Here is a 24758-nt window from a genome sequence, read left to right on the forward strand (position 1 = left end):
TACTGAATGCAGATTGGAAAGTTCCGTCTGTGGAATCAGAAAGAAGTAGAGAGAGAGAGAGTTGATGCCCTTCAAGGGGCTCTACTCAGACAAATGGTGACGGAACCGATGAGGGAAAAATGATACTGGACCTGATGCTCACAAATGGGGAAAGTGTCTCAAATGTCTGAGTGGATGCCAATCTGGACAGTAATGATCATCAAATAGTTTGGTTTAATAAAACAACTAAAGTGGAGGGCGACCACACAAAACCCAATGGAAGATTAGGTTTATACCTTTGATAATCTTCTTTCTGTTAGTCCCTGGAGGATTCCATACGCTAGGTGTTCAATCCCAACTCGCAGTCCAGGTGTTGTAGAAATCCACATCTTTTCTGAATACATGCTCCACCCCCCTAGGCTGAGATTTGGCAAACAATCTTAGTTCAGTCCCAAAGCCAAGCACATACCTACAAATCCAGGACAAGGAGGTATGGGGGAGAATCCCCATCACAAGTAAATCATGAACTGACTTGCTCTGCAAAATATTAAAAGTGAGAAACAGGAACAAAGGCACTTGGAAAAAACATTGAGGAACTATGCAGTACTAACCTGCTGTGTGCAGTGAGCACCCAACAAAGGCCCTTGGTAATGTGCATACTCACAGAAACTCCCCACAGGATCTGCCAACTGGCTAGAAAAACTTCAAACCTGTAATGAGAGTGACTGAGGCAGAAAGGAGCAAGCTGCTCACAACAGCTGAGTGAAGACAGAGAGGCTGGGTCATATGGAATCTTCCATGGTCTAACTGAAAGAAGATTATCAAAGGTATAAACCCAATATTCCATTCTGTTACATCTCTTCCAGATTCCATACGCTAGGTGATGTACCAAAGCCACGGTAGCTAGGGAGGGACAGAAGAGCCTGCCCTCAAATCCAAGGTCCCAAAAAAATGGAATCAGAATGCGCTGCCACAATAACTTGGTAAAACCAGGCAAAAGTATAAAGAGAGGACCAAGAAACCGCCCTGCAAATTTCATCTGGATTAATCGTGCGAGATGCCCCCCACGACGCAGCCACACTTCTCATTGAATGCTGTAAACGAGATTGGCGGCTGCTTGCCTCGGGTGATGGAAGTTGTAGAAATGGCCATTTTAATCCATCGAATGATTGAGGACTTGAATGCCAGCCTACCATGGTGAGGTGCAGCAGTGAGAACAAAAAGGTGATCAAACAGCCTGAACTAAATTGTCCTTTCCAAATAAAGGAACAAGACCCTCCAGACATCCAAATTGCGGAAGATCTGATCAATACGTTCTGAACCTGTTGGATGAAATGCTGGCAAGCTAACCTCTTCATTGACTTGGAAATTCGAGACCACCTGCAGCAAGAAGAAAGGTACAGTCTGGAGAAAAACACCCACATCCGAAAAATGAAGAAAGGGGTCCCTATATGCATTAAAGAGCAGAAACTCTAAAATACACCATGCTGAGACAACGATGACCAGAAAAACTGTCTTTCAAAGGGGGCCTCACCAAGTCTCTGTAAAACAATGTTAAGATTACACAAAGGGAAAGAATAACGAAAGTGAGGAAGCAAATGAAGCACCCCCTTCCTACACCTGGTCATATCTGAAAGAGCAGTAAGCAAACTAGTACCTCAGCATGGTCGAAAACATGCAAAACCTGCAACCTGAACTTTCAGGGAGGCCACTGCCAGACTTCTGTCTAAGCCCTCCAGAAGGAAAGCCAGGACTACCTAACTGGGAACCTTCTCAGGCGCCACACAATTCCTAGCACTCCACTGTAAGAAAGCCTACCAAGCTTTGGCAGAAGAAGCCATAGTAGAGGGAACTTCGAGCACAAAAGAGTCGAGAAAACTACCTCCAAATAACCGCTCATCAACAAGGCTGCCTGCTCAAGAGCCATGCTGAATGGGGCAGGCCCCACAATGAGCCCGCAACCCAACAGGCTAGCATCCATGCTAAGAATTATCCACTCTGAAATCCGAAGAAGCTAGCCCTGGCCAAGAGCCACCCTCTGAAGCCACCAGCTCAAATTGCTGCTAACTGGCTCTGTCCAGGAGAGAAGCCTCTGAAGGGGGAAAAATTTAGCAGAGATCACCATCAAGGGCACATCGGTGCTCTGATCCAGGGGATCACCTACAAGAAGGCTGCCTGAGACCCAGAACCTGCAGATAAAACCAGGCTGAGAGAGCCGGACAGTCCAAGTGAATTCTATCTGTTGATGAAGGCTCTGTCTACTTGCCCTGCAAAGAAACATATGACCCTGCCTGGAGACGAAGAGAAGCCCCAGAAACTCCAGAGACTGGGAGAATGCCAAGCGTGTCTTCCTGAACTTGAATTTGCCAATGCCTGTAGCAGAGACACTACCATCCCCACCGTGCCTTAGTACACCCAAAGAGACAGAGCCCGGAGCACCCACTGTCCCAGGAAGGGTGAATGTGGACCCCGTGCTGGTGGAAAGCCGCCTCAACTACAATCACTTTGCTGAAAGTGTGGGAGCTGTCGTGAGATCAAGGGGCAGAGCTGCAAACTGGAAATGTAGTTGCAGAACATGGAAGTTCAGAAACTTGTGATGTTCTGGGCAGAATGAAATATGGAGGTTAACCTTAGGGAGATCCAAAGACACTGGAAACGCCCCTGGAGACAGCAGCTAGCACCTTGTACTCCTTTGTCCATTCAGAAAAAGGGAATTCGCAATAAGTCGGTGACCAACTGTAGAACCAGAATATGTCTCCAATTCTCAGAGGACGTATAAGGAGTATCTGCCTTAGCCCCCATTTGTGGATTTATTTTTTTCATCTTCACAGATGATATACAACTTCTCATTCCTTTACATTCTCAATCATCTTCTGAATATTCCATTATTTCTGCTAAATTAGACAAAATTGTAGATTGGGTAACACTAAATAAATTAAAAATTAATTCTTGAGTAGGGAGTGAAGGTGCTCCTGGCAGAGGTAAGCAGCAGACTTGAAATGTGAGGGAGATTGGCAGAGGTGGCCCAGGAAGAGATATGGGGGTAGGGGCAGAAGTGCTTCTGGAAGAAGTGAGCAGCAGAGTTGGGGAGATATAAGGGGAGGTGCTTTTAGAAGCAGCCTAGGAAGATGTATGGGAGGCGGAAGCAGCTATTGAAAAGGTGAGCACTAGACTTAGGGAGAGATATGAGGGTTGGGGCCACAAGCAGTTCAGAAAGAGGTTGGGGGATGGGGTACTGGGAGTAAGGGCAGAGGCAGCCCTGTTGGATTTGATGGTTGGAAGATGCGGTCTGCAGCTGCAGAAGTGAGTCAGCGGCATCCATGAGGCTTGGTAAATTTAGCCAGTTCCTCACTTGGTCCATACCTAAAGCCAGCCCTGACATTCATTATAGATATCATGAAAGCCTAACTGACTGGGGATCCCCTCATCAGATTTGGGAGCTACTAGCTTATAATTTGTAGGCCTTTTGTTTAGATTGGGTACTGCTTAATTCAACACACAGTTCCAGGTTTATCATACACTAATATTCTTATAAGTTGAGGAGTTTGACTGAAGAAAGGGGCTATTCTGTTCTAGCATGTTGAGATAAACTTCCTATCTATGCCACTATGGTACATGCCTTATTTAATTCCTAGTAAATAGCGCTATCTTGTTTGATATCAAATAGGCAGAAATTAACCCTTCCTTTAACAAAACTGCAAAAGCGTTTTTTTAGTGCCAGCCGGCACATGCTGAATGTTTTGTGCTGCTCCCACCACTCATACCCCAATTTATCAAAGAGCTGATATGATAAATTCTTATTTTTTATCTTGTGTACTTTTTGTTTTAGAAATAATCTTTCAATATATCTGTTTAAATTCAGTCTTTCTTTCTAACTCAAAAAGATGAAATGCAATGTTAGAATAAAAAGATGGCACATTTTAAATTTTAAACTTTTATGTAAAATCAAGACAAAAGTAATAACATTTTTTTTTCATCCATAGGATGGTACAGAGGATTTGCCTTAAAATGCCCAAATATTAAGGTAAGAATAGTTTTAATTAATATTGCTTGAGTTCTGAGATTCATGACGAACCCATCAAAATTTTAATTCCCTTTAGAAACAAATGAGACATGGGCTGATCAAGAGACATGTTCCCTTTAATATGGTAAAGTCCTTGTGATAAAGGTGTGGAATAGTTCTATTGTCAGAATTAATTGACACAGCTTTGATAAAAGAATTGGAAATTAAACTGAACATATACTTAAACTGCTAATAATGGTAATGCAACCAAGAATGTGTGATAATCAGAGCCCAAAATGAACTAATTTTTAAACAGGGTTTCTGCCCCTTTAGCTGGCCAGGTATAGGAATGCCATGGAGATCTCACAAGAAGGTGGTCTTAACCATTATATAATGGGTTCCTCAGGATGTGTATGCACTGAGTTCTGGAGGAATCTGCCAGTTGTAGTCACTGGTTGAGGACTTGCTTTAATGATTGAACTACATAGAAGAGGGAATAACCTTTGAAATGTGGAAAAATACTGCATAGTTAGAAATGAAGGCTTTGGTACCATAGCTCCAGTAGAGGCAAGTTCCAGTTGAGATGGAAACTTAGAGGAGAAAGACATTTCCAAGCCTAAAACATAGAGTGCTTAAAATTATCCAAGCAGGCAGCATAGTCTCAACATATGGGTGACGTCGACCACGGAGCCCCGATGCGGACAGCTTCACAAGCAGACTTGCTTAAAGAACTTTTAGAAAGTTCGCGACTGCCGCACCACGCATGTACGAGTGCCTTCCCGGCCGACGTAGGGCATGCATATCCTTAGCGTCTCCTCAATTCTAAGTTTTCCGCAGAGCTGAGAAGCCCTCGTTTCAAGGCTCTGCGCAAGAGTTAGTTCTACTTGTGCCTTCTCTCAACGCAGCTCGTGTATTTTCTTTACAGGGTCATTGTGTTTATCTGTGTGTTTGTTAAAAAAAAAAAAAAGCAAAAAGCTTTGTTTGTTTTTTTTGATTGTGTCGCGGCGGGGCCTTCTCAACAGCCTCAGCCTGAGGCCGTGTTTCATTCCATGTCCTGGCCGGTCACAGGGTTCAAGTGCGATCTAGTGTCAACGTGCGATCTCCATCACTGACCCCACAAATGGTGTGTACAGTGTTTAGGACCTGATCATCGTCCAGAGTCGTGCGCCCACTGTGTTACACTTCAAAATCAAATCCTTAAACGTCATTGAGTTCAGATTCAGAAAATCTTCAGGGGAATGGGAAATGTCTTCAACTAAAGCCTTGACCCCCTGATTCTGACCCCGACCTCGACTCCATTGAAATCTTCTACGGTGCCAAAACCTTCAACCTCAACCTTGCTCAAATCTTCCTTAATGCGGAAGTCTTCGTCTTCGGGGAAATCAGCTAAATCTTCTCCTGAGCAGTCGTTATTTTCAGTGTCTCCATCAGGTAAGATAGCTAAGCCAACCCCTCCGGACATGTCACCCTTAGAACCAGTGGGTCCAAGGCTATCAAGGAAACGTGTCTAAAAATCAAGGCAACACTATTCCTCAAGGTTGTCTTCCTCGGAGTCCATAGCCACACCAATTATACCAGATCCAGTGGTCTCGGTGCTGGCTTTGCAGAATATGTTAGAAACTATTCTGCATCAGGAGTTTGGTAATATGCTTGCCAAATTGACTCCTGCCTCGACCTTGCTTCCTGCAGTCCAGCCTGAGCACTCAGCAGTAATACAAGGACTCGAGTCCTTGAGAGTGCCTCGAGAAAAAACAACACACTCTATACAAGGAGTTGAGTCCTTAAGAGTGCCTCGAGATCAATCTACACACTCTGTGCAAGGAGTTGAGTCCTTAAGAGTGCTTCGAGATACCTCTACACAAGGAGCTGAATCCTTCTCAGTGTCTCGACGTCGTTCTCTGACTCCCAGTCCTACCTCTACACACAAGGCATTGCCTTCTTCGAGGCACAGAATGAGGACTCCTCGACATTATCTTTATCTTTTATCTTTATTTAAGTTTTTGATTAAACGCTTATCCATGAGTACAAAGCGTTGTACAAAATATTTAAAAATAGCTGGAAGATAAACATTTCAACTTATTAGACATACATAAACTAATTATTGGACATACATGAACAATGGGAAAAGGGGGGAGAACCACAATTTTTGTAGAAAGAATACATAGAAGGAAAACATAATAGGAGATGGGAAAAGGTTAAAAATTGCTGGAGTAGAAATGGGAAAAAGTTAAAAATTGCTGGAGTAGATACGTGTATGATTGTCAGTTATAGGCATCTTTAAAGAGGAAACACTTTAAACTGCTTTTTTTTTTAAAGTTTTATTAGGATTTTATATACCGCCTATCAAGGTAATCTAAGCAGTTTTACAATCAGGTACTCAAGCATTTTCCCTGTCTGTCCCGGTGGGCTCACAACCTATCTAACGTACCTGGGACTATGGAGGATTAAGTGACTTGCCCAGGATCACAAGGAGCAGCGTGGGGTTTGAACCCACAACCCCAGGGTGCTGAGGCTGTAGCTTCAACCACTGCGCCACACACTCCTCCACTTTTGAATTTCTGCAAGTTTTGTTCGGCTCTTAGGTATAGAGGGAGAGAGTTCCAGATCAAAGGGGCAGTAACTGAAAAAATAAGGGTACAACGAGTGCCAATTATCATCAAGGATGGGATATTAAGGGAATGCTGTGAGGTTGATCTTAAGGCTCTGGGAGGATCATAGGGGATCAAGAGTCTGTCTATGAAAGTTGGGGCATTAGTTTGCATAGTTTTAAAGGTCAAGAGGACAATTTTATATGTAATCCTATGTAGAACAGGCAACCAGTGGGCTTTTTGTAACAGTGGGGCGATGTGATCAAACTTATTTGAACCTAAAATAATTTTGATAGCTGTGTTTTGTATAAGTTGAAGACGTTTTATATCTTTTAAGCATATCCCTTTTAATAATGAATTACAGTAATGTATTTTAGATATTACAAGAGAATGAATTAACATGTTAAGGGAATTTGCGTCAAGGAGGGGGACCAAAGATCAAATCATCCTGAGTTTGTAAAAACAGTTTTTGACAAGCGCACTAAATTGAGGACAGAATGAGAGTTTGTTATCAATAAGAACGCCTAGTATTTTGAATGTAGTAGTTAGTTTAAGAGAAACATTGTCGATGGAAACTGGAGCAATTAACTGTAAACCTTCTTTCCATGGGAAAAGCACAGTGCTAGTTTTAGAAATGCTTAAAGAAAGCATATTAGCTTTCAGCCAAACGTGAATTTTGGCTAGTTTGAGATCAATGATAGAGAAATCATTGTGGCTAGTGGGGTCGATGGTATGCAAAAGTTGAAGATCATCGGCGTAAGCATAAACAATAAATCCGATCGATTGACAAAGAGTTAAGAGGGGAGCCAGGTAGATATTAAAAAGTAAGGGGGATAATATGGAACCTTGTGGAATGTCAAAGTTGGAATTAAAAGAGTTAGAGATTGAGTTACTGAAATGTACGGTGGCAAACCTGTCAGAAAAATAAGATCTGAACCATTCAAGGACTTGATGGAGGCAAGTCGTTGGAGAAGGAGATGGTGATCTATGGTGTCAAATGCGGCGGTGAGATCTAAAGAGATAAGTAAAGCAGACTTGTGTTGGTCAAGGTAATAATGGATAGTTGTGGTAAGTCGTAGAAGGGAGTTCTGTGGAGTGATTTTTATGAAAACCAGCTTGATTAGGATGCAGAACCTGTGTTTTGTCAATGAAATTTGACAACTGATGAAAGAGGCTGGGTTCGACTCGATCATGGGACCGTGATTCCAGGCATAGTTCTTCCCCTACATCATTTGTCGAGGCATTCATCGAGGCCCAGGTCTTCTTCTCGAGACAGGCCTCATTTATCGAAGCATCGGGACTCTTAGAGACCACCAACTCCTTTGTCGAGGAGATCTGTTGTGGAGCCTCACCATTCTCCTAAGTTGAGTTCTTCTCCTGTGAGGTTTTCTTCACCAGCTGGTTTTTCAAAATGTAAACGTTATGCTTCCTCGACTCATTCCAGAAGGGGGCGTTCATCTGCATCTTTTCCTATGGATCCAGATCTCAGGTGTCAATACTCTAGAGAGGCTTCACCTTCGTTCTCTGCTGTGAAAGGTACCTTGAGGGTTCTCATACACCTTCTCCTCAACGAGGTCATACCTCTTCAGATCTGGTGTCCTTTTCAAAATTTCTATGGCAAATGAGTAAAGATCTTAACATCACTTTGGAATCTGATTCAAAATACTCTAAGGAGTATTTGGAAGAACTAGTTATGTCTCATCCTCCTAGGGATTCTCTCAAATTACCCATGAATGGCATTCTTTCTCAGACTTTCAAAATAAATCTTGATACACCATACTCCATTCCTGCTGTGCCAGCCTAGATGGAATCTAGATATCAGATGGCTCATTGTAAAGGATTTGAGAAGTCTCAACTATCACATCAATCTCTTCTAGTTGAATCCTCTTTGAAAAGATCTAATCCTGCCAAGATTTATGCCACAGTCCCTCCTGGTCGAGAGGGAAGAACTATGGACAAGTTTAGCCACCAGCTGTATCAAAATTTGATGATGACAAACCGAATTTTGAACTACAACTTTGTCTTTACTTCTTATCTGAAGCATTTGGTCAACGCCATGCCTAATTTTTTCAAGTATCTTCCTCAACATCAACTTCCAGAGTTTCAACACATGCATCACACTCTGGGTCAACTTCACATGCATATGGTTCAAGTTGCATATGATGCGTTTGAAATGTCCTCTAGAGTCACTGTGTTCTCGGTGGCAATGCACCGTCTTGCCTGACTCCGCACCGTAGATAAGGACCCTAATCTACAAGATTGACTGGCCAACATCCCATGACAGGGCAATGAGTTGTTTGATGACTCTATTGAGGCAGCTACAAAGCGCTTATCTGAGCATGAGAAGTCATTTCCCTCCATAGTCAAGCCAAAGCCTTCCACTGCTAAGGGTTATAGATCTCCTCCATCGTACCAGAGGCCTTATCCTCAAAAGGCAGCACCTTATTCAAGGTCGCCTCCTAAGAAACAGCAACGGCAGCGTAAACCTCTGCCTCCTGCTGCACCTAAGGTCTCTCAGTCTTTTGGACCATCTAACACAGAGCATAACCTCAATCATTCTGCCTCTGTCCTCCTCTCCCCACTGAAGGTCATCTCTATCATTTTTACCAATGATGGGAGCTCATTACATCCGACCTCTGGGTCCTCACAATCATCAGGAAAGATTACTCTCTTCACTTCATCTAGGTTCCACCATATCTTCCCCCAAGAGAGTATCCTTCCAATCTGTCACAGACCACCCTTCTTCTTCAGGAAGCTCAAGCTCTGCTTCATCTTCATGCCATTGAGAAAGTTCCTCTGGAACAGCAGAGCAAGGGATTTTACTCCCGTTACTTCCTTGTTCCGAAGAAGATGGGCGATCTGCGACCTATCTTGGATCTCAGAGCTCTCAACAAATTTCTTGTCAGAGAAAAATTTTGGATGCTGTCTCTAGCATCCTTATATCCCATTCTGGATCACAACGATTGGTTATGCTCTCTGGATCTCAAAGAGGCTTACACTCACATTCCCAGTCATCCAGCCTCTCGCAAATTTCTCAGATTTTGGGTGGAAAATCATCATTTTCAATACAGAGTGCTACCCTCGGCCTGGCATCATCTGCCAGAGTTTTCACCAAGTGCCTGGTGGTAGTAGCAGCAGCACTGCGCAGCCATGGTCTTCAGGTTTTACGATACCTGGACGATTGGCTCGTCAAAGCTTCAACATCTCAAGGGGGTTATTGTAGCGACCCAATGGACTATTTGGTTCCTCCAAAGTTTGGGGTTCGAAGTAAACTTTCCCAAATCCCAGCTACAACCCTCTCAGACTCTACAGTTCATTGGAGCTGTACTGGACACTGTGCAACTCAGAGCATTCCTTCCTCAACAACGTCAGGATGCTCTCATTCAGCTTTGTCAAAAAGTGTCATCCCTCACTTCACTCTCAGCGAGACACATGATGATTATGCTAGGTCACATGGCCTCTACAGTTCACGTGACTCCTTTTGCCAGACTTCACCTCAGAATCCCTCAGTGGACCCTGACATCTCAGTGGGCGCAGGCTTTCGACCCACTCTCTCAGCACTTTACAGTGACTCCTTCGTTCAGTCAGTCTCTCTTCCAATCTCTCCAGAGGTTTACTGTTTCAAACGCCCCCTCACAACAGATTCCTCGACCTATGCTTGGGTGGGGGGTAGGCTCATCTCAAAGGTCTCTGTACTCAAGGGCATTGGTCCAGTTCAGATCGTCGGTGTCACATCAATCTGTTGGAACTCAGAATGATTTTCAATGCTCTCAAAGCTTTTCAGCATCTTCTTCACGATCAAGTAGTCTTCATTCGGACAGACGATCAAGTAGCCATTTACTGTGTCAACAAGCAGGGAGGAACAGGATCTCTTCCTCTTTGCCAGGAGGCTCAGAAGTTTTGGAATTGGGCAATTCTTCACAACATCTTTCTGAAAGCCATGAGGAGAGAAAAACTTTTTAGCGGACAAATTGAGTTGCCTTCTACAGACTCACAAATGGAAACTCAATTCCTCACCTCTCCATCACATTTTTCTCAGTGGGGAACTCTTCAAATAGATCTCTTTGCATCTCCCCGCAACCACAGACTGCCTCAGTTTTGCTCCAGGATATACTCTCCTCATCGCTGCGAGGCAGATGCTTTTCTTCTGGAATGAACGAACCAGTTTCTGAATGCATTTCCCCAATTTCCTCTCATTCTCAAGACACTCATCAAACTCAAACACGAACATGCCACCATGATTGTCATAGCTCCTCAGTGACCCAGCCAAACATGGTTCTCTCTTCTACTTCAATTCAGCAGCAGGGATCCACTACTTCTACCAGTTTTTCCATCTCTGTTGACACAGAGTCAGGGGTCTCTGCTTCATCCCAACTTGCAGTCTCTTCACCTGACAGCTTGGTACCTTTCAACGTAACTGCCAAGTTCCAGTTCTCTCAATCTGTCAAGGACATTTTAGAGACTCCCAGAAAGCTTACTTCTAGGCAATGTTATCATCAGAAATGGACTAGGTTTTCTGCTTGGTGCGCCCTTCATCACAAGGAGCCTCAATCTACCTCTTCAGTTCTTCAGTTTTGGATTACCTGTTGCATTTATCTCACTCAGGCCTCAAATCCAGATCCATTAGAGTCCATCTCAGTGCAATTGCTGCTTTTCATCAGCTGTTGGATGGGAAACCTTTATCTGCTCATCTTGTGGTTTCCAGATATATGAAAGGACTTTTCAATGTCAAGCCGCCTCTCAGACCACCTCCCGGGGTTTGGAATCTCAATATTGTTCTTGCTCAATTGATGAAGCCTCCTTATGAACCAATGGCTTTGGCTCATCTGAAGTATCTCACTTGGAAAGTGGTCTTCCTTATTGCTCTCACGTCTACTCGCAGAGTCAGTGAGCTACAAGCTTTAGTAGCGGACCCACCTTTCACAGTATTCTATCATGACAAGGTGGTCCTTCGTAATCATCCAAAATTCTTACCAAAAGTTTTTCAGAATTTCAGCTCAATCAATCCATTGTACTTTCAGTGATTTTTTTTTTTTTTTTTCTCCAAAGCCTTATTCTCACCCTAGAGAAACAGTTCTTCATACTCTGGACTGAAAGTGTGCTTTGGCTTTCTATCTACAAAGGACTAATCCACACAGATCTTCCCCTCAACTTTTTGTCTCCTTCGATCCAAATAAGCTGGGACATCTCCAACTGGTTAGCTGCTTGCATCTCTTTCTGCTATGTTCAGGCTTGGCTGCATCTAGAGGGTCGAGTTACAGCCCATAAAGTTAGAGCCATGGTGGCATCTGTAGCTTTCCTTAGATCTACTCCTATTGAGGAAATCTGCAAACTGCCACTTGGTTCTCGGTTCATACTTTCACCTCTCATTATTGTCTAGATTCTTTTCCAGACAGGATGGCCACTTTGGCCAGGCAGTATTACAAAATTTATTCTCCTGAATTGCCAACATTCTCACCATCCCATTCTGATTAGCTTGGAGGTCACCCATATGTTGAGAATATGCTGCCTGTTTGTCCTTGGATAAAGCACAGTTACTTACTGTAACAGGTATTATCCAGGGACAGCAGGCAGATGTTATCACAACCCACCCACCTCCCCTGGTTGGCTTCTTAGCTAGCTATCTGAACTGAGGAGATGTGTGTCCTATGTTGGGCGGGAAGGCACTTGCGCATGCGCGATGTGGCAGTCACAAACTTTCTAAAAGTTCTTCAAGCAAGTCTGCTTGTGAAGCTGTTCGCATTGGGGCTCCTTGGTTGACATCAACCATATGTTGAGAATATCTGCCTGCTGTCCCTGGATAACACCTGTTACGGTAAGTAACTGTGCTTTCTCATGTGGCTGAATGCAGTGGACATGTCCTTTAGTCTCAAAATTGTTCCTCAGTGTAGAATGTTCTACAAAAATATAAATTATGTTTAAAATGATACAGAGAGGCACTTTCAATAGGATGTCCGAGTTTGTATGTTTTGGGGAAGACGTCCAGAAATATGGTAGAGGAAATATCCATTTTTCAAAATAGCAGGACGTCTATTTTTTTTTTTTTTTTTTAATGACGTATCTAGATTCTTTGGCCCTCAGTTTGTCTATCTTTTTTGGCCATTTTCGAATACAAAGAAGTCCAACTGAAAAATGCACAAAAACAAGCTATTGGGACATTCAAGCAGCCAACATTCTTAGCAGAGTGGTCACAGACAGCTGAACACAGCTGTGCACAGAAGAACAAAGGAGCACTCTAGGAGCCACCTATTAGGACGTTCCTTTCAAATAAGGAATGGATCTAAGATTTCAGGGTATATTCAGCCAGGATAGGAGTGCCACAGGGCTCGGCGCTCTCTGCCCTATTATTTAACATCTATATGGCTGCTTTAGGTAACTTATTTGAGTCCTTGGGAATTGAATACCGAATATATGCAGATGATATCATTTTTTTCTTCCCAATAGGTGTTGGGGATGATAATGTTGAACAATCATTGTCTGTATACATGTGTAAGATTGAGGAGTGGATGGGAGAATAAGGCTTGAAATTAAATGTAGATAAAACTGAAATAATTTTCATTGGGAAGTCAGATTATTAGTGGCCTGCCGAGGTTAAAGTTATCGATGATGTTCTTTCATTGACTATCTTGGGTGTAAGACTTGATTCAGGCCTAACAATGAACTTGCAAGTAACTAAGACCAGTCAGGCATGCTTTGCAAAAAATGCACTTGTTGCACAGATTGAAACCAATGCTTGCATCATTTGATTTTTGAACTGTTGTTCAGGCCATGGTCTTGTCATGGCTTGATTACTGCAATGCTCTATATCTTGGAATAAGAAAAGCAAGATTTAGAACACTGCAGGTTATACAAAATGCAGCAGCACGTTTGATAATGGGTGTGTCTAAGTATGACCATATTTCACCCTGTCTCAAAAAACTCCATTGGCTTCCTGTCGCCTTCAGAGTCCAATATAAAGCAGTAATGATTTGCAATCAATTCTTGTATGGCAACATCCCAGAATTGCTTAAAAGTAATATACTCAGCTATACACCAATGAGATCTCTGTGTTCTGAGAGTTTGGCCTTACTGAAGACGTCCTTGAATCTAAGACTTGCTGAGACACCATTCACGTGGTTGGGAGATTTAATTGTATCCTATTCAGGGTTATACAGGAGGCAGATTATGCCGTTGAGAGAAGAGATGGATAAGCGGAGCTGCTGAATTTCCATGGAGTATGCGATTTATGATGCATGATGCTTTGAATTTTATTTGCAATGGGATGGGTAGCCAATGTAATTGTTTGATGAAGGTTGAAACAGAGTCATATTTTTTTCAGGTTGAAAATTAGTCGTACAGTGTTTTGAATGAGTTGAATTTTATGGATAATAGTAGTGTTGATTCTCATGTAGGCGGAGTTGCAGTAATCCAGTTGTGGTAGAATCATCATCTGCACAATCAGGGCAAAATGATGCTGATGAAAATATGGTCTGATGAATCTTAATTGTCTCATAGTAAAGAGGGACTTCTTCCGGAGGTGAGAGATTTGTGGTTCCATGGTAAGTGTGGAACCTAGAATGCAGCCTAGGATTTTGGAGGTTTTGTCTACTGGGAGGGTGTTGCCTGATTGAAGAGTAATGCTTGTCGGTGCCGTCTGCTGGGTAGTGTAGAAGTATAGAACTTTGGTTTTGGTAGCATTTACCTTTAACTTGTTTATTGTTGCCCAGTTTTGGATCCTTTCAGTGTTGATTGAGATTGTGTTGGCAGTGTCTGACTGATTGTTGGTTGTAGGAATGAGGAGGAGAATGTCATCTGCATAGGATATTATGTTTTCGAGTTTGATATTTCCGAGTGAACTCATGAATAAGTTAAATAGAATGAGGGAGAGAAGAGAGCCCTGCAGAACTCCACAGAAGGCCTTCCAGGGGTTGGAGATCTCCCCATCCTTTTTGACAATGTTCTGTTCTGTAGGAAGTCACTGTACCTGTTATTCCAATCTCTGACAGTTTTGTTAGTAGTAGGTGGTGGGCTACTGAATCAAAAGCTGCAGAAATGTCGAATTGTAGGGGTGAAGGGGTCAGCAACCTCTATTATGATTGTCAGCGACCCTCATTATGATTATAACTTAATTACTTTGCCTGAAGGAATGTGGGCCTTGCTCATTATTTTAGGATAAGTTTCATTTCCTTAATTTGCTCATTATTTTAGAAAATTGGCTGTGCATAAGTTTCATCTCCTTAGTAGGGTGCCTTTTCTGGGAAATCATGTGTGCATTTCTTTTTCTGCTATAAGAAAGTGATAATGTACCTCTCCCTCCTGGACATGTAACAATCGAAACTGCAATGCATAGATAGGTTGTGTATTTACTATAGGCTCATAAGGACATCCAGATGACCAATGGTATGCTTTGTATTAGGACCAATCATGAGTTGTAAAACTGTCAATAGTTAACCTGTAGAAACCCCCTTGTAACATCCAATATGTATATGAGAATGGTATAAAGGAACTTGCTTTTCCTCATTTGGACACTTCTGAGGCAGAACCTTTACTGCACAGGAGTCCTGCATATGCTGAATAAAGATACTTTTGTACTGTCTTCATATCTCTGGTTTTGTGTCTGTACAAGTGACAGCCCATACTAGGTAATTGTTTGGTTTTGGTGATTAGGGTAAGGATAAGAAGTTCCATGCTGTGTTGTTGTCAGAATCCGAACCGGGACAGATGAAGGCAAGAGTGTTCGATGTAAGTTGCTTGCTTACATGGGTTTCAAGGAGTTTGGTAAAAGTGGGAATGCCAGCAATAGGCCTAGTTTGAGGCTACGGAGAGATCTACATTTACTGTTTTTGATATAGGGGTGAGTGCAATTTTTCCCATTACAGTGGTACCTTGGTTTAAGAGCATAATTCGTTCCAGAAGCATGCTCGTAAACCAAAACACTCGTATATCAAAGCAACTTTCCCCATAGAAGATAATGGAAACTTGAACAATTCGTTCCACCAACCCTAACCCCCCCTCCGAGGCTACCGGCGCTGCTCCATCACCCCCTCCCCCCCGCTCTAACCGGCATCGCACCCCCCCAAACCTGCATCACAACCCTCCCCCCCTCTGCGAACGCCCCCCCCCGCGAGAACCGCAAAGCACCCCCGTGCTGAAAGCGGCATCCGCCCGCCCTTCCTCCCAAGCACAGTCCTTACCCCTTCTGCTCGTTGTAAGGGTGAATGCGAGCTCCCGCCTCTTGCCTGGGCTGGGCCTTGAGCATCTGTGCATGCTCAAGGCCTTCTGGCTCTCGTTCTCTCGGAGATCTCGTTCTCTCCGAGAGAACGAGAGCCAGAAGGCCTTGAGCATGCGGGGGTGCTTTGCGGTCGTCGCAGTGGGGGGGGGGGGGTTGCGATGCCGGTTAGAGCGGGGGGGAGGTGCTCGTACACCAGAACATGCTCGGTTTGCGAGGCAAAAGTTTGCTGAGTGTTTTGCTCGTCTTGCAAAACACTTGCAAACCGGGTTACTCGCAAACCGAGGTTCCACTGTATTTCTGGTAGATGGCCATGATTTGGGGAGCTATTTAGGAGATTGGTGATCCAGTTGATGATTTGTTCAGAAGCGACTGTGAGGTGATATGAGGGGCAGTTCTCCAGGAGGCTGCTGCGTGTAGACAGTTTGGATATCAGGGGTTTTTTTGTATCAGAGGTGGACAAGTTGGCGAATGAAGCCCAGATGCGGTTTCCTTTAATAAGTTCTATGGGGTGGTCAGATGTCTCCAGAGGAGGTGTTTCTGTGATGGTAGTTTTGGCTACTTCTGATTGAACTGTTTTGATTTTTTTTTTTTTTTTTTTGAGAAAGAAATCTGCTAGTCCTTGAGCTGTAAATTTGTTGTGGTGGCCTGTGGATTCCTGGTTTGGAGGGGTTATCTTACTAGATTAAAAATAAAATAATTTATTTTACCTTTCTTGTCTGGTGATTTTATCTTTCTAATCATCTCGTTACACATCTCTGGTTCTGCTTCCCTGTGCTTTGTCTATTCACTCTTTCTTTTTCTTTTTATTCCTCTTTTACTTTCTGTCCTATATCCATCTTTCATGATCAGGGAAGGGAAGGCCCGCCATTTTGCACAAGTAGGCCTCAGAAGAGGAGTGATTGAGCATCCCTTCTGCTCCCAACTTCTTTGGAACATACAGGGGTGGGGTGGGAAGGATGTTCAGGGGACCTCTGGTGGCAGGAGGAAGTAGGCATCCTTCCTGCCTTTTTTTGTGGGGGAAGGGGGAAGATAGGGGATGTTTGGAGGGGAGCCTGGCGCAGGGATGGGCTTTCGGTGGCAGGAAGGGAGTGGGCATCCCTCCTGCCATTTTTTACTTGCACTGGGGAGGGTGGTATGGCAGGGGGAATTCCTGGTGCCATGTTCATCGGGGATCATCGTGGAGGGCTTTCATTGGGGGGGAGGGAGCTTTTTTTTTTTAATGGGGCAGATATTGTGTGTAACATGCACAGCAGCTGTACCCATTTTTTCAAAAAAAGGTTTCCTGCCCTGAACAGCTGGTTGGAGGCTGCTTTTGGGGCTTCCCTTACCTCTCAGCTGTTCGGCCTTCCCCTGCCGGCTCTGTGCATGTGTGAGAGTTGCTCTCACAGCGATCAATTGGATGGGATAGGCAGGGATTATGACAAACCTCCACATGAATCATTTGCATGCAAACTTTTTAGTCTTTACCGATCCTCTTTAGTGCATCTAGCCATGTGTTAGACCAAGGTCCATCTAGCCTAGATTCCTGTTTCTAACAATGGCCAATCCAAGTCACAGTACTGGCAGAAATCCAAATAGTAGGAACATTCCATGCTACTGATCAGGGCAAACAGTGGCTTTCCCCATGTCTGTCTCAATAGCAGACTATGGACATTTACTCCAGGAACTTGCCCAAATCTTTCTTAAACCCAACCATGCTAACCGCTGGTAATCACATCCTCTGGCAATGAGTCCCAGGACTTAACTATTCTTTGAGTTTAAAAAAAAAAATTCCTTCTATTTGTTTTAAAAATATTTCCATGTAATTTTATTGTGTCCCTCGGATTTTGTACTTTTTGAAAAGGTGAAAAAATTGATTAATTCTTGCTAGTGCTGCCCGATTCACGATTTGAATCGGTTCACCGATTCACTTCGGGTGAATCGATTTGAATCGATTTAAATTTTTTAAAAATCGCCTTCCCCTCACCCCCTAAAGCAGGAGCGGCAGCGCTGCTCTTGCTGGCTGGCCGCTGCTGCACCTGTTTTAGAAGGCGAGGAGGGAGGGACATTCGGGAAGTGCTGCAATCCGATTCCCTCCTGGCCTCCCCGTAGGACTGCCCCCCCGAAAGACTGCGCACCCCCACCCCGGGAAGGCCTCCGTGTTGCTGCAGGCCTCCCTGAACCGTTTACCTTATCGCTGGAGCCTGCAGCCGAAGATCGCGGTTACAGCGTCTTTGTGCTCTGAGCTGTTTGCTCCACTGCGATCCTGCCTCTGACGTCAGAGGAGGGCGGGACCACAGCAGAGGAAACAGCTTAGGGCACAAAGACGCTGTAACTGCGATCTTCGGCTGCAGGCTCAAGCAATAAGGCAAACGGTTCGGGGAGGCCAGGAGCAACACGGAGGCCTTCCGGGGGGGGGAGGGGCAGTCCTTGGGGGGGGCAGTCTTTCAGGGGGTGGGACAGGCCTTGGGGGGTGCAGGCCTTCAAAGGGGGGAGACAGGCCAGGGATGGTGGCATAGGCCTTCAGGGGGACAGGCAGGCCTTCGGGGGGGACAGTTTTTTAGGGGGTGGGACAGGCCTTGGGGGGTGCAGGCCTTTAAGGGGTGGACAGGCCTTTAAGGGGGGGGTGCAGACCTTTAAAGGGGGGACAGGCCAGGGATGGTGGCATAGGCCTTCAGGGGGAACAGGCAGGCCTTCAAGGGGGGGGGACAGGCCTTCAGGGATGGGGGCACAGGCCTTCAAGGGGGAGGTGTAGGCCTTCAGGGAGGGACAGACATTCAGGGGAGGGGGGCCTTGGTGTAAAAGTACACAGAGGGAGGGAAGGGAGGTTCAAAGAGACGTGCATATGCCAGACTTTGGGGGGTCGTGCCGTGTTCGCTGGCTGCACCGGGTTGTTGATAGCGTCCACGGGTGAGCGAGTGGTGCGGCGCTGGCTCTTAGCTTTCCTGTATGCGGGCCACTCACTCATGGAGACTTGACGGCGGGGTGGCACCAGGGCCTGCGGTGCAACACTGTTTGTGCCGGCTGGAGGGGGGGCATGAATGTGCAGGGCGCGCAGGAGCAAGATCATGGGGAGCCTTCGACAGTGGCTGTCTCCCCTCCCATCAGCTCTCGTACTTGCCAAGGCAGTGATTCACTTCGGCAACTTCTTCTTTCCTCAGAGGCGGCAAAGGACCCAAGGCTACCTAAGTAAATCACTGCTTCAGGCAAGTACTGAGAGCTGCTGGAAGGGGAGGAAGCCACTGTTGGAGTCTGGGCTGCTGGATAAAGGGAGAGCTGCTACTGGACTTGGAGGGAGGTAGAAGGAGAGATACTGCTGGGAGGGGAGGAGGGAAAGGGATGGGAAGAGAGTTAATGTTGGATAGGGGGAGGAGGGAAGGGAGAAGGAAAAAAGGAAGGAAACAGCTGGCAGTGAGATTTATAGGAGGGGAAGGGAGTGAGGGTGGGATGGAGAGATCAGATGAGGGAAAGGGGAGAGACAGAGGAATGAGAAAGTAGAGACAGATTGATGCTGGAAAGGGGGTCAGCAGAGAAATGAGAGAGAGATAAAGATACTAGATCTGGTGTAGGAGAGATAAAGAAGAAAGCAGTGAAGCTTGAATGAATGATGTAAAAAGGAGAGAGGAGGCACAGGATAGATGGAAAGGGGAGAAGGACATAGAAAGAAGTCAGATACATATAGAAGGGAGAGAGGGCAGACAGTGGATGGAACGGGCAGATGCTGGATTGAAGAGACAGGGCAGACGCTGGAAGGAAAAGAGTGAAAAGAAGATGAAAGCAGAAACCAGAGACAACAAAAGGTAGAAAAAAATAATTTTATTTCTACTTTGTCATTAGAATATATCAGATTTGAAATATATATCCTGCTAGAGACATAACTGGTGACTGCAAAGCCCAGGCAGTGCTTCTTTAGCTTCCAGCTGGCTTAGGGCTCTCTCTGACTAGGGGGGCGCTCCCCTAACACTATTCCTGTCATATGTGACTGCAATATTCTGTTAGCATGATATTTCTGTATAGCATTCTGTAATAACTTGGCTTGTTCAGTTTTCTTGATAGTAGAGGGGATATATGTGAAGGGGAGGGGAGACAGGGGCTTTTTTGGTCCTTGCTCTGTATATTTATATTTATAAAATGACAATTGTACAGAATATTGTTTCTTTTTATACTTTAATAAAATACGTTCAATATAAAAGCATAACTGAGGCTTGTGCGGATGGGATCAGATGGTTTGCGGGGACCGAGCTTGCAGAGATGAGGTGGAAATGGGTTTTTTAAATTTGAGTCTTAGTAGTTTGCCGGTCCACAAAATAATTCTTTTATTTCTGCCGGTCCACAGGTGTAAAAAGATTGAAAAGCACTTCTCTATCTAATGTACCTGTAGTTTTCTGGAATCAGGAGTGATTAGTGAGGAATACTTTAGGTACAGCACACCACATTGTACTTTTGCACATTGGGAAGACTGGCACATGCTGGAACAATTGAATTGAGCTAGTGAACATTTCAGATTCTTTGTTTTCCTTCTGCTAGTACTGCTGCTTAAATATATTGAATATAAATGCAAACATTTTTCCCCTATTCTTTCCATTCCTTTAGCCTTTTTAAAAATCAGTGCACAATGTTACAGTTGTCTGCACTGTTTCTAGTTTGCGAGTTGAAGACAGTCTTGGCATAGGCCATTTATTCTTTCTGTCCTAAATTGTGTGAGAGCCATCTCAGGATGTTGCCAACTTCCTCATTCAAAGAAATAGCATTGAATTCCTGAGTGGAGCCAAGGATTTGCTCTGACAGCATGTTTTGCTGTTGCTTGAACAGAATACTTCACTGCATTTAATGTTGTTTTATACAATGATTTAAAATCATTAGGAAACTAGATGCAATGCAATTGTTCCATAAACATGGTGTTAGCTTCAGACTTTTAGTTTTAAAATTTTGTGTAGGCTATTAACCTTTCTGATTCTTACAATTTTTAATTTGTGTAGCCTAACAGTTAGTGTGGTGAGCTGGGAACTAGGGGAACCAAGTTGAGTTCCCACTGTAGCTCCTTGTGACCCTGGGCAAGTCACTTAACCCTCAATTGTTCCAGGTATAAGAAACTGAAGAGCCCTTTTACTATGCTGCAGTAAGCACTAGCGTGTGCTTCCTGCAGTAAAAAAGTGCTTACAACATGTTCCACAGTAATTTTGTACTCTATGCATGTTTCCCATGTTCTGTACAAACCCCCCCTCCCCATAATTTTTTAGTGTTGGGAGAAGGTTGGGGTGGAGAATAGACATGAATTAGTGCAGCTACATTGCCACCTGCTGATTGGTGTGCATTTAGTGCATGAGTTACCATATTTTTCGCTCCATAAGACACACTTTTTTTCCACCCAAAAGTGGGTGGAAAACTGGATGCGTCTTATGAAGCGAAGGTACAAATTTTGTTACCTCCCCTCTGTACCATTGTAAAACCTGCCCTCTGCACCACTTTTCTAAACCTACCTGCCCACTGCCGCTGGACCTCCTTTTTAAACCCGCCCGCCCGCTATCGCCTCACCACCTTTCTAAACCCACTCGCCCGCTGCCCCTGAACCTCCTTTTTAAACCCACCCGCCCGATTCCGCAGTACCACCTTTTTTTTAAACACCCCCTCCCCCCGGTTCACCTGTCTGTCTCTTCCGTCGTCGTTCCCTGTTTTTTACCTGGTGGTCCAGTGTCCAGCCAGCTCCTCATTTCCTAGCCAGCTGTGAAACAAATCAACTATACGTTCACTATACTCGGAGGAGGAAGCTATACGTTCGCCTACTCGGCTCCGCGCTACTTTCCGAATGGCTGCCTTAGGTTCTCGTGGGACTCGCGAGAACTTATGGCAGCCAATCGGAAAGCAGCGCAGGGCCAAGTGGGAGAGTGTAAAGATTCCTCCTGACGGCCGCGCTGCTGATTTGTTTTGCGCTGGCCAGGAAATGAGCCCAGAAGAGTGAAGGCTGCCGCGGCAGGCAGGGAGGAAGCGAAGCCGACTGGAAATGATGGCGGCAGAATTTTAAAAGATACGAGGGCTTGCCTGGGGCTGGCTGGTTGGCCTGGAGCTGGCTGGCTGGTTTGGGGCTGGTTGGCTGGCCTGAAGCTGGCTGGCTGGCTGGTTTGGGGCTGGCTGGCCTGGGGCTGGCTGACTGGGTGGCCTGGAACTGGCTGGCTGGTTGGCTTGGAGCTTGCTGGCTGGCTGGCCTGGAGCTGGCTGGCTGGCTGACTGGTTTGGGGCTGGCGGGCTGGCTGGAGGCAGGCTGGCTTGGGGCTGCCTACCATTAGACGTGCCCACCACTAGATGTGCCCTGTACCCTGTCCCGGCCTACCATTAGACCTCCAGAGGGGAGACAGGGTACAGGGCACACCATTTGGTTCAGAATTTTTTTTTGTTTGTTTTTCCTCCTCTAGAGGTGGGTGCGTCTTATGGTCAGGTGTGTCTTATGGAGTGAAAAATACGGTACATCCTCCTACAACTTATCATTTCTATAGCATTGCTAAATATAACACAGCATTGTACATTAAAACATTCAAGAGACAATCCCCGTTCAATAGAGCTTACAAACTAATCGAACAGACAAACAAGACAAGTAGGGAGTTAGTGAGTTTCTCAGGCATGGTTACTTTACAAGTGAGTAGGGGTTTGGAGTTAAAAGCAACCTTGAAAAGGTAGACTTTTAGTCTGGATTTGAATACTGCCAGGTACGGAGCTTAATGTACTGACTCAGGCAGTCTGTTCCAGGCGTATGGTGCAGCAAGGAAGACGGAGCACAGCCTGGAGTTGGAAATAGAGAAGAAGGGTACAGATAAGAGGGGCTTGTCTGAGGAATGGAGCTTGCATGGAGGAATGTAGGGCGGATAAGAGCGGAAAGATACTGAGGGGCTGCAGAGTGAATATACTTGTAAGTTTATAAGAGGAGTTTGAACTGTATGCAGAAATGGATAGGGAGCCAATGAAGTGACTTGAGAGGGTTGATGTGAGTATGGTTACTCTGATGGAATATGTCATGCAGCAGAATTTTGAACGGATTGGAGGGGAGACAAATGGTTGCGGGATGCGGGAGACCTTTGAGAAGCAAGTTGCAGTAGTCTAGGCGAGAGGTGATAAAAGTGTGGATAAGGGTTTTGGTAATATCCTTAGAGAGGAAGGGGTTGGATTTGGTGACAATTATAGAGAAAGAAACAACAGGTTTTGGCAGTCTGTTGGATTTGTGCGGAGAAAGAGACAGAGGAGCCAAAGATGATCCCGAGGTTGTGAGCTCACGAGTCAGAGAGGATTAGAGTGTTATCCACTGAGATAGAGAGTGGGGGGTGAGGAGAGGTGGGTTTAGGTGGAAGGATAAGTAGCTCAGTCTTGGTCATGTTCAGTTTTAAGTGATAGTTGGACATCCAGGCAGGGATGTCAGACAGGCAGGCTGAGATGCTGGCCTGGATTCCTGTGCAGATTTTAGGTGTAGAGAGGTAGATGTGGAAGTTTCAGCATAGAGGTGTTATTATAAACCATGGGAGGAGATCAGGGCACCAAGGGAATGAGAAAAGAGGTCCCAGGACATATCCTTGGGGTACCTGGATTGATAGTGGGATAGCAGTTGAGGATCCATCATTGCAAGCACTAAAGGTGTGATGTGAGAGATAAGAATAGAACCAAGAAAGAACAGAGCCTTGAAATCCAAGTGAGGACAGCGTATCAAGGAGAAGGTGGTAGTCTACAGTGTCAAAAACAGCAGAGAGATTGAGAAAGACGAGGATAGAGTAGAGGCCTTTGGATTTGGCCAGGAGCAAGTCATCGTAGACTTTAGCAAGAGCCATTTCCTTAGAGTGCAGGGGGCGAAAACCTGATTGGAGTGGGTCAAGAATAGCTAGGGTTGAAAGAAATTCAAGGCAATGGTGGTGGACTGCACGTTCTAGTAGTTTGGATAAGAAGGAGAAGAGGGAGATGGAGTGGTAGTTGGAAGGGTAGGTAGGGCCTAATGAAGGTTTTTTTGAGGAATGGTGTAATTACGGCATGTTTGAAGGCATCAAGAGACAGTTGCAGTGGACAGTAATAGGTTGAGGATATTACAGATGGAAGGGATGACAGTTGGAGAAATAGTGTTGAGTAGATAGATGGGTGGGAATTGGATCAGAGGAGCAGGTAATAAGTTTGGAGGAGGAAAGAAGTGAGCAGCTTCCTCATTAGTGATTTCAGGAAAGGAGGAAAAGGCGGTATAGGTTGAGGGAAGATGGATAGAGTGGGCTGCGGGAGTGAGAGATAGGGTGGCTTAGTAGAGAACTCAAGGTTGATTTTGTGAACCTAATCATGGATATACTTAGCCATAGTATGGGGGGAGATTGCTGGAGAGGCTGGAGGAGAAAGTACTTTGAATAGAGAGCTCATAGTGGCAAAGAGATGGTGAGGGTTGGAGCCAGGAGAGTTAGTCAAATGGGTATAGTGATCTTGTTTGGAAGTGAAAGAGCAGACTGGAAGGAGGTCAGGAGGAATTTGAAACATATGAAGTCAGCATGAATTCGGGATTTCAGCCCAAAGCGTTCAGCAAACCTGGCACAGGAGTATAAGTAGCGGATTTTGGAGGTCAGCCAGGGTCTACAAAATAGGTGGCAGTAGGGGCTCACACACTAATGGGAAAATTAGTGCTTGGCCATTAATATAGAAAATGGGAATTTTAGCCATTTTACTGCTGCAGTAAAAATGTGCTAAGCGTGTGGGAAAGACCCGCATAAAGGTGCAGTAAGTCCACCTTTATGCAGCATTGAAAACCTCTTGGACTACTGTATATATTCGAATATAAACCAGGGGTCCCGGGTTATATTCAGACCAGTACCCCCCTCCCAGACTTATTGCCTGCCGCCCCAATGCTCTTCCCAGATTGTCCTGCTTGCTCTGCCACATTGCCGCCCTGCTCTGCCCAGATGTCTTCTGCCTGCTTGCCCCGAATCACTGCTCTGCTCTGTCCAGATGTCTTCTGCCTGCTTGCCCCGAATCACTGCTCTGCTCTGTC

General features: G+C 45.0%; 1 protein-coding gene across 5 annotated transcripts in view; it reads left to right on the forward strand.

The window, feature by feature from the left end:
- The window catches only part of DOCK4 (dedicator of cytokinesis 4), a 650492-nt gene that overhangs the window by 89352 nt on the left and 536382 nt on the right, over positions 1–24758 (forward strand). For 4 of the 5 annotated variants that reach the window (XM_033958349.1, XM_033958350.1, XM_033958353.1 and 1 more), the window contains one exon: positions 3963–4003. In XM_033958349.1, the coding sequence (XP_033814240.1) occupies positions 3963–4003 (41 nt within the window). Of the gene's footprint in view, positions 1–3962; positions 4004–24758 lie in introns of those variants that run through there. The other variant, XM_033958351.1, reaches the window with a different exon arrangement.

The sequence above is a fragment of the Geotrypetes seraphini genome, chromosome 9 (genome assembly GCF_902459505.1).
Source record: "Geotrypetes seraphini chromosome 9, aGeoSer1.1, whole genome shotgun sequence".
Classification (NCBI taxonomy): domain Eukaryota; kingdom Metazoa; phylum Chordata; class Amphibia; order Gymnophiona; family Dermophiidae; genus Geotrypetes; species Geotrypetes seraphini.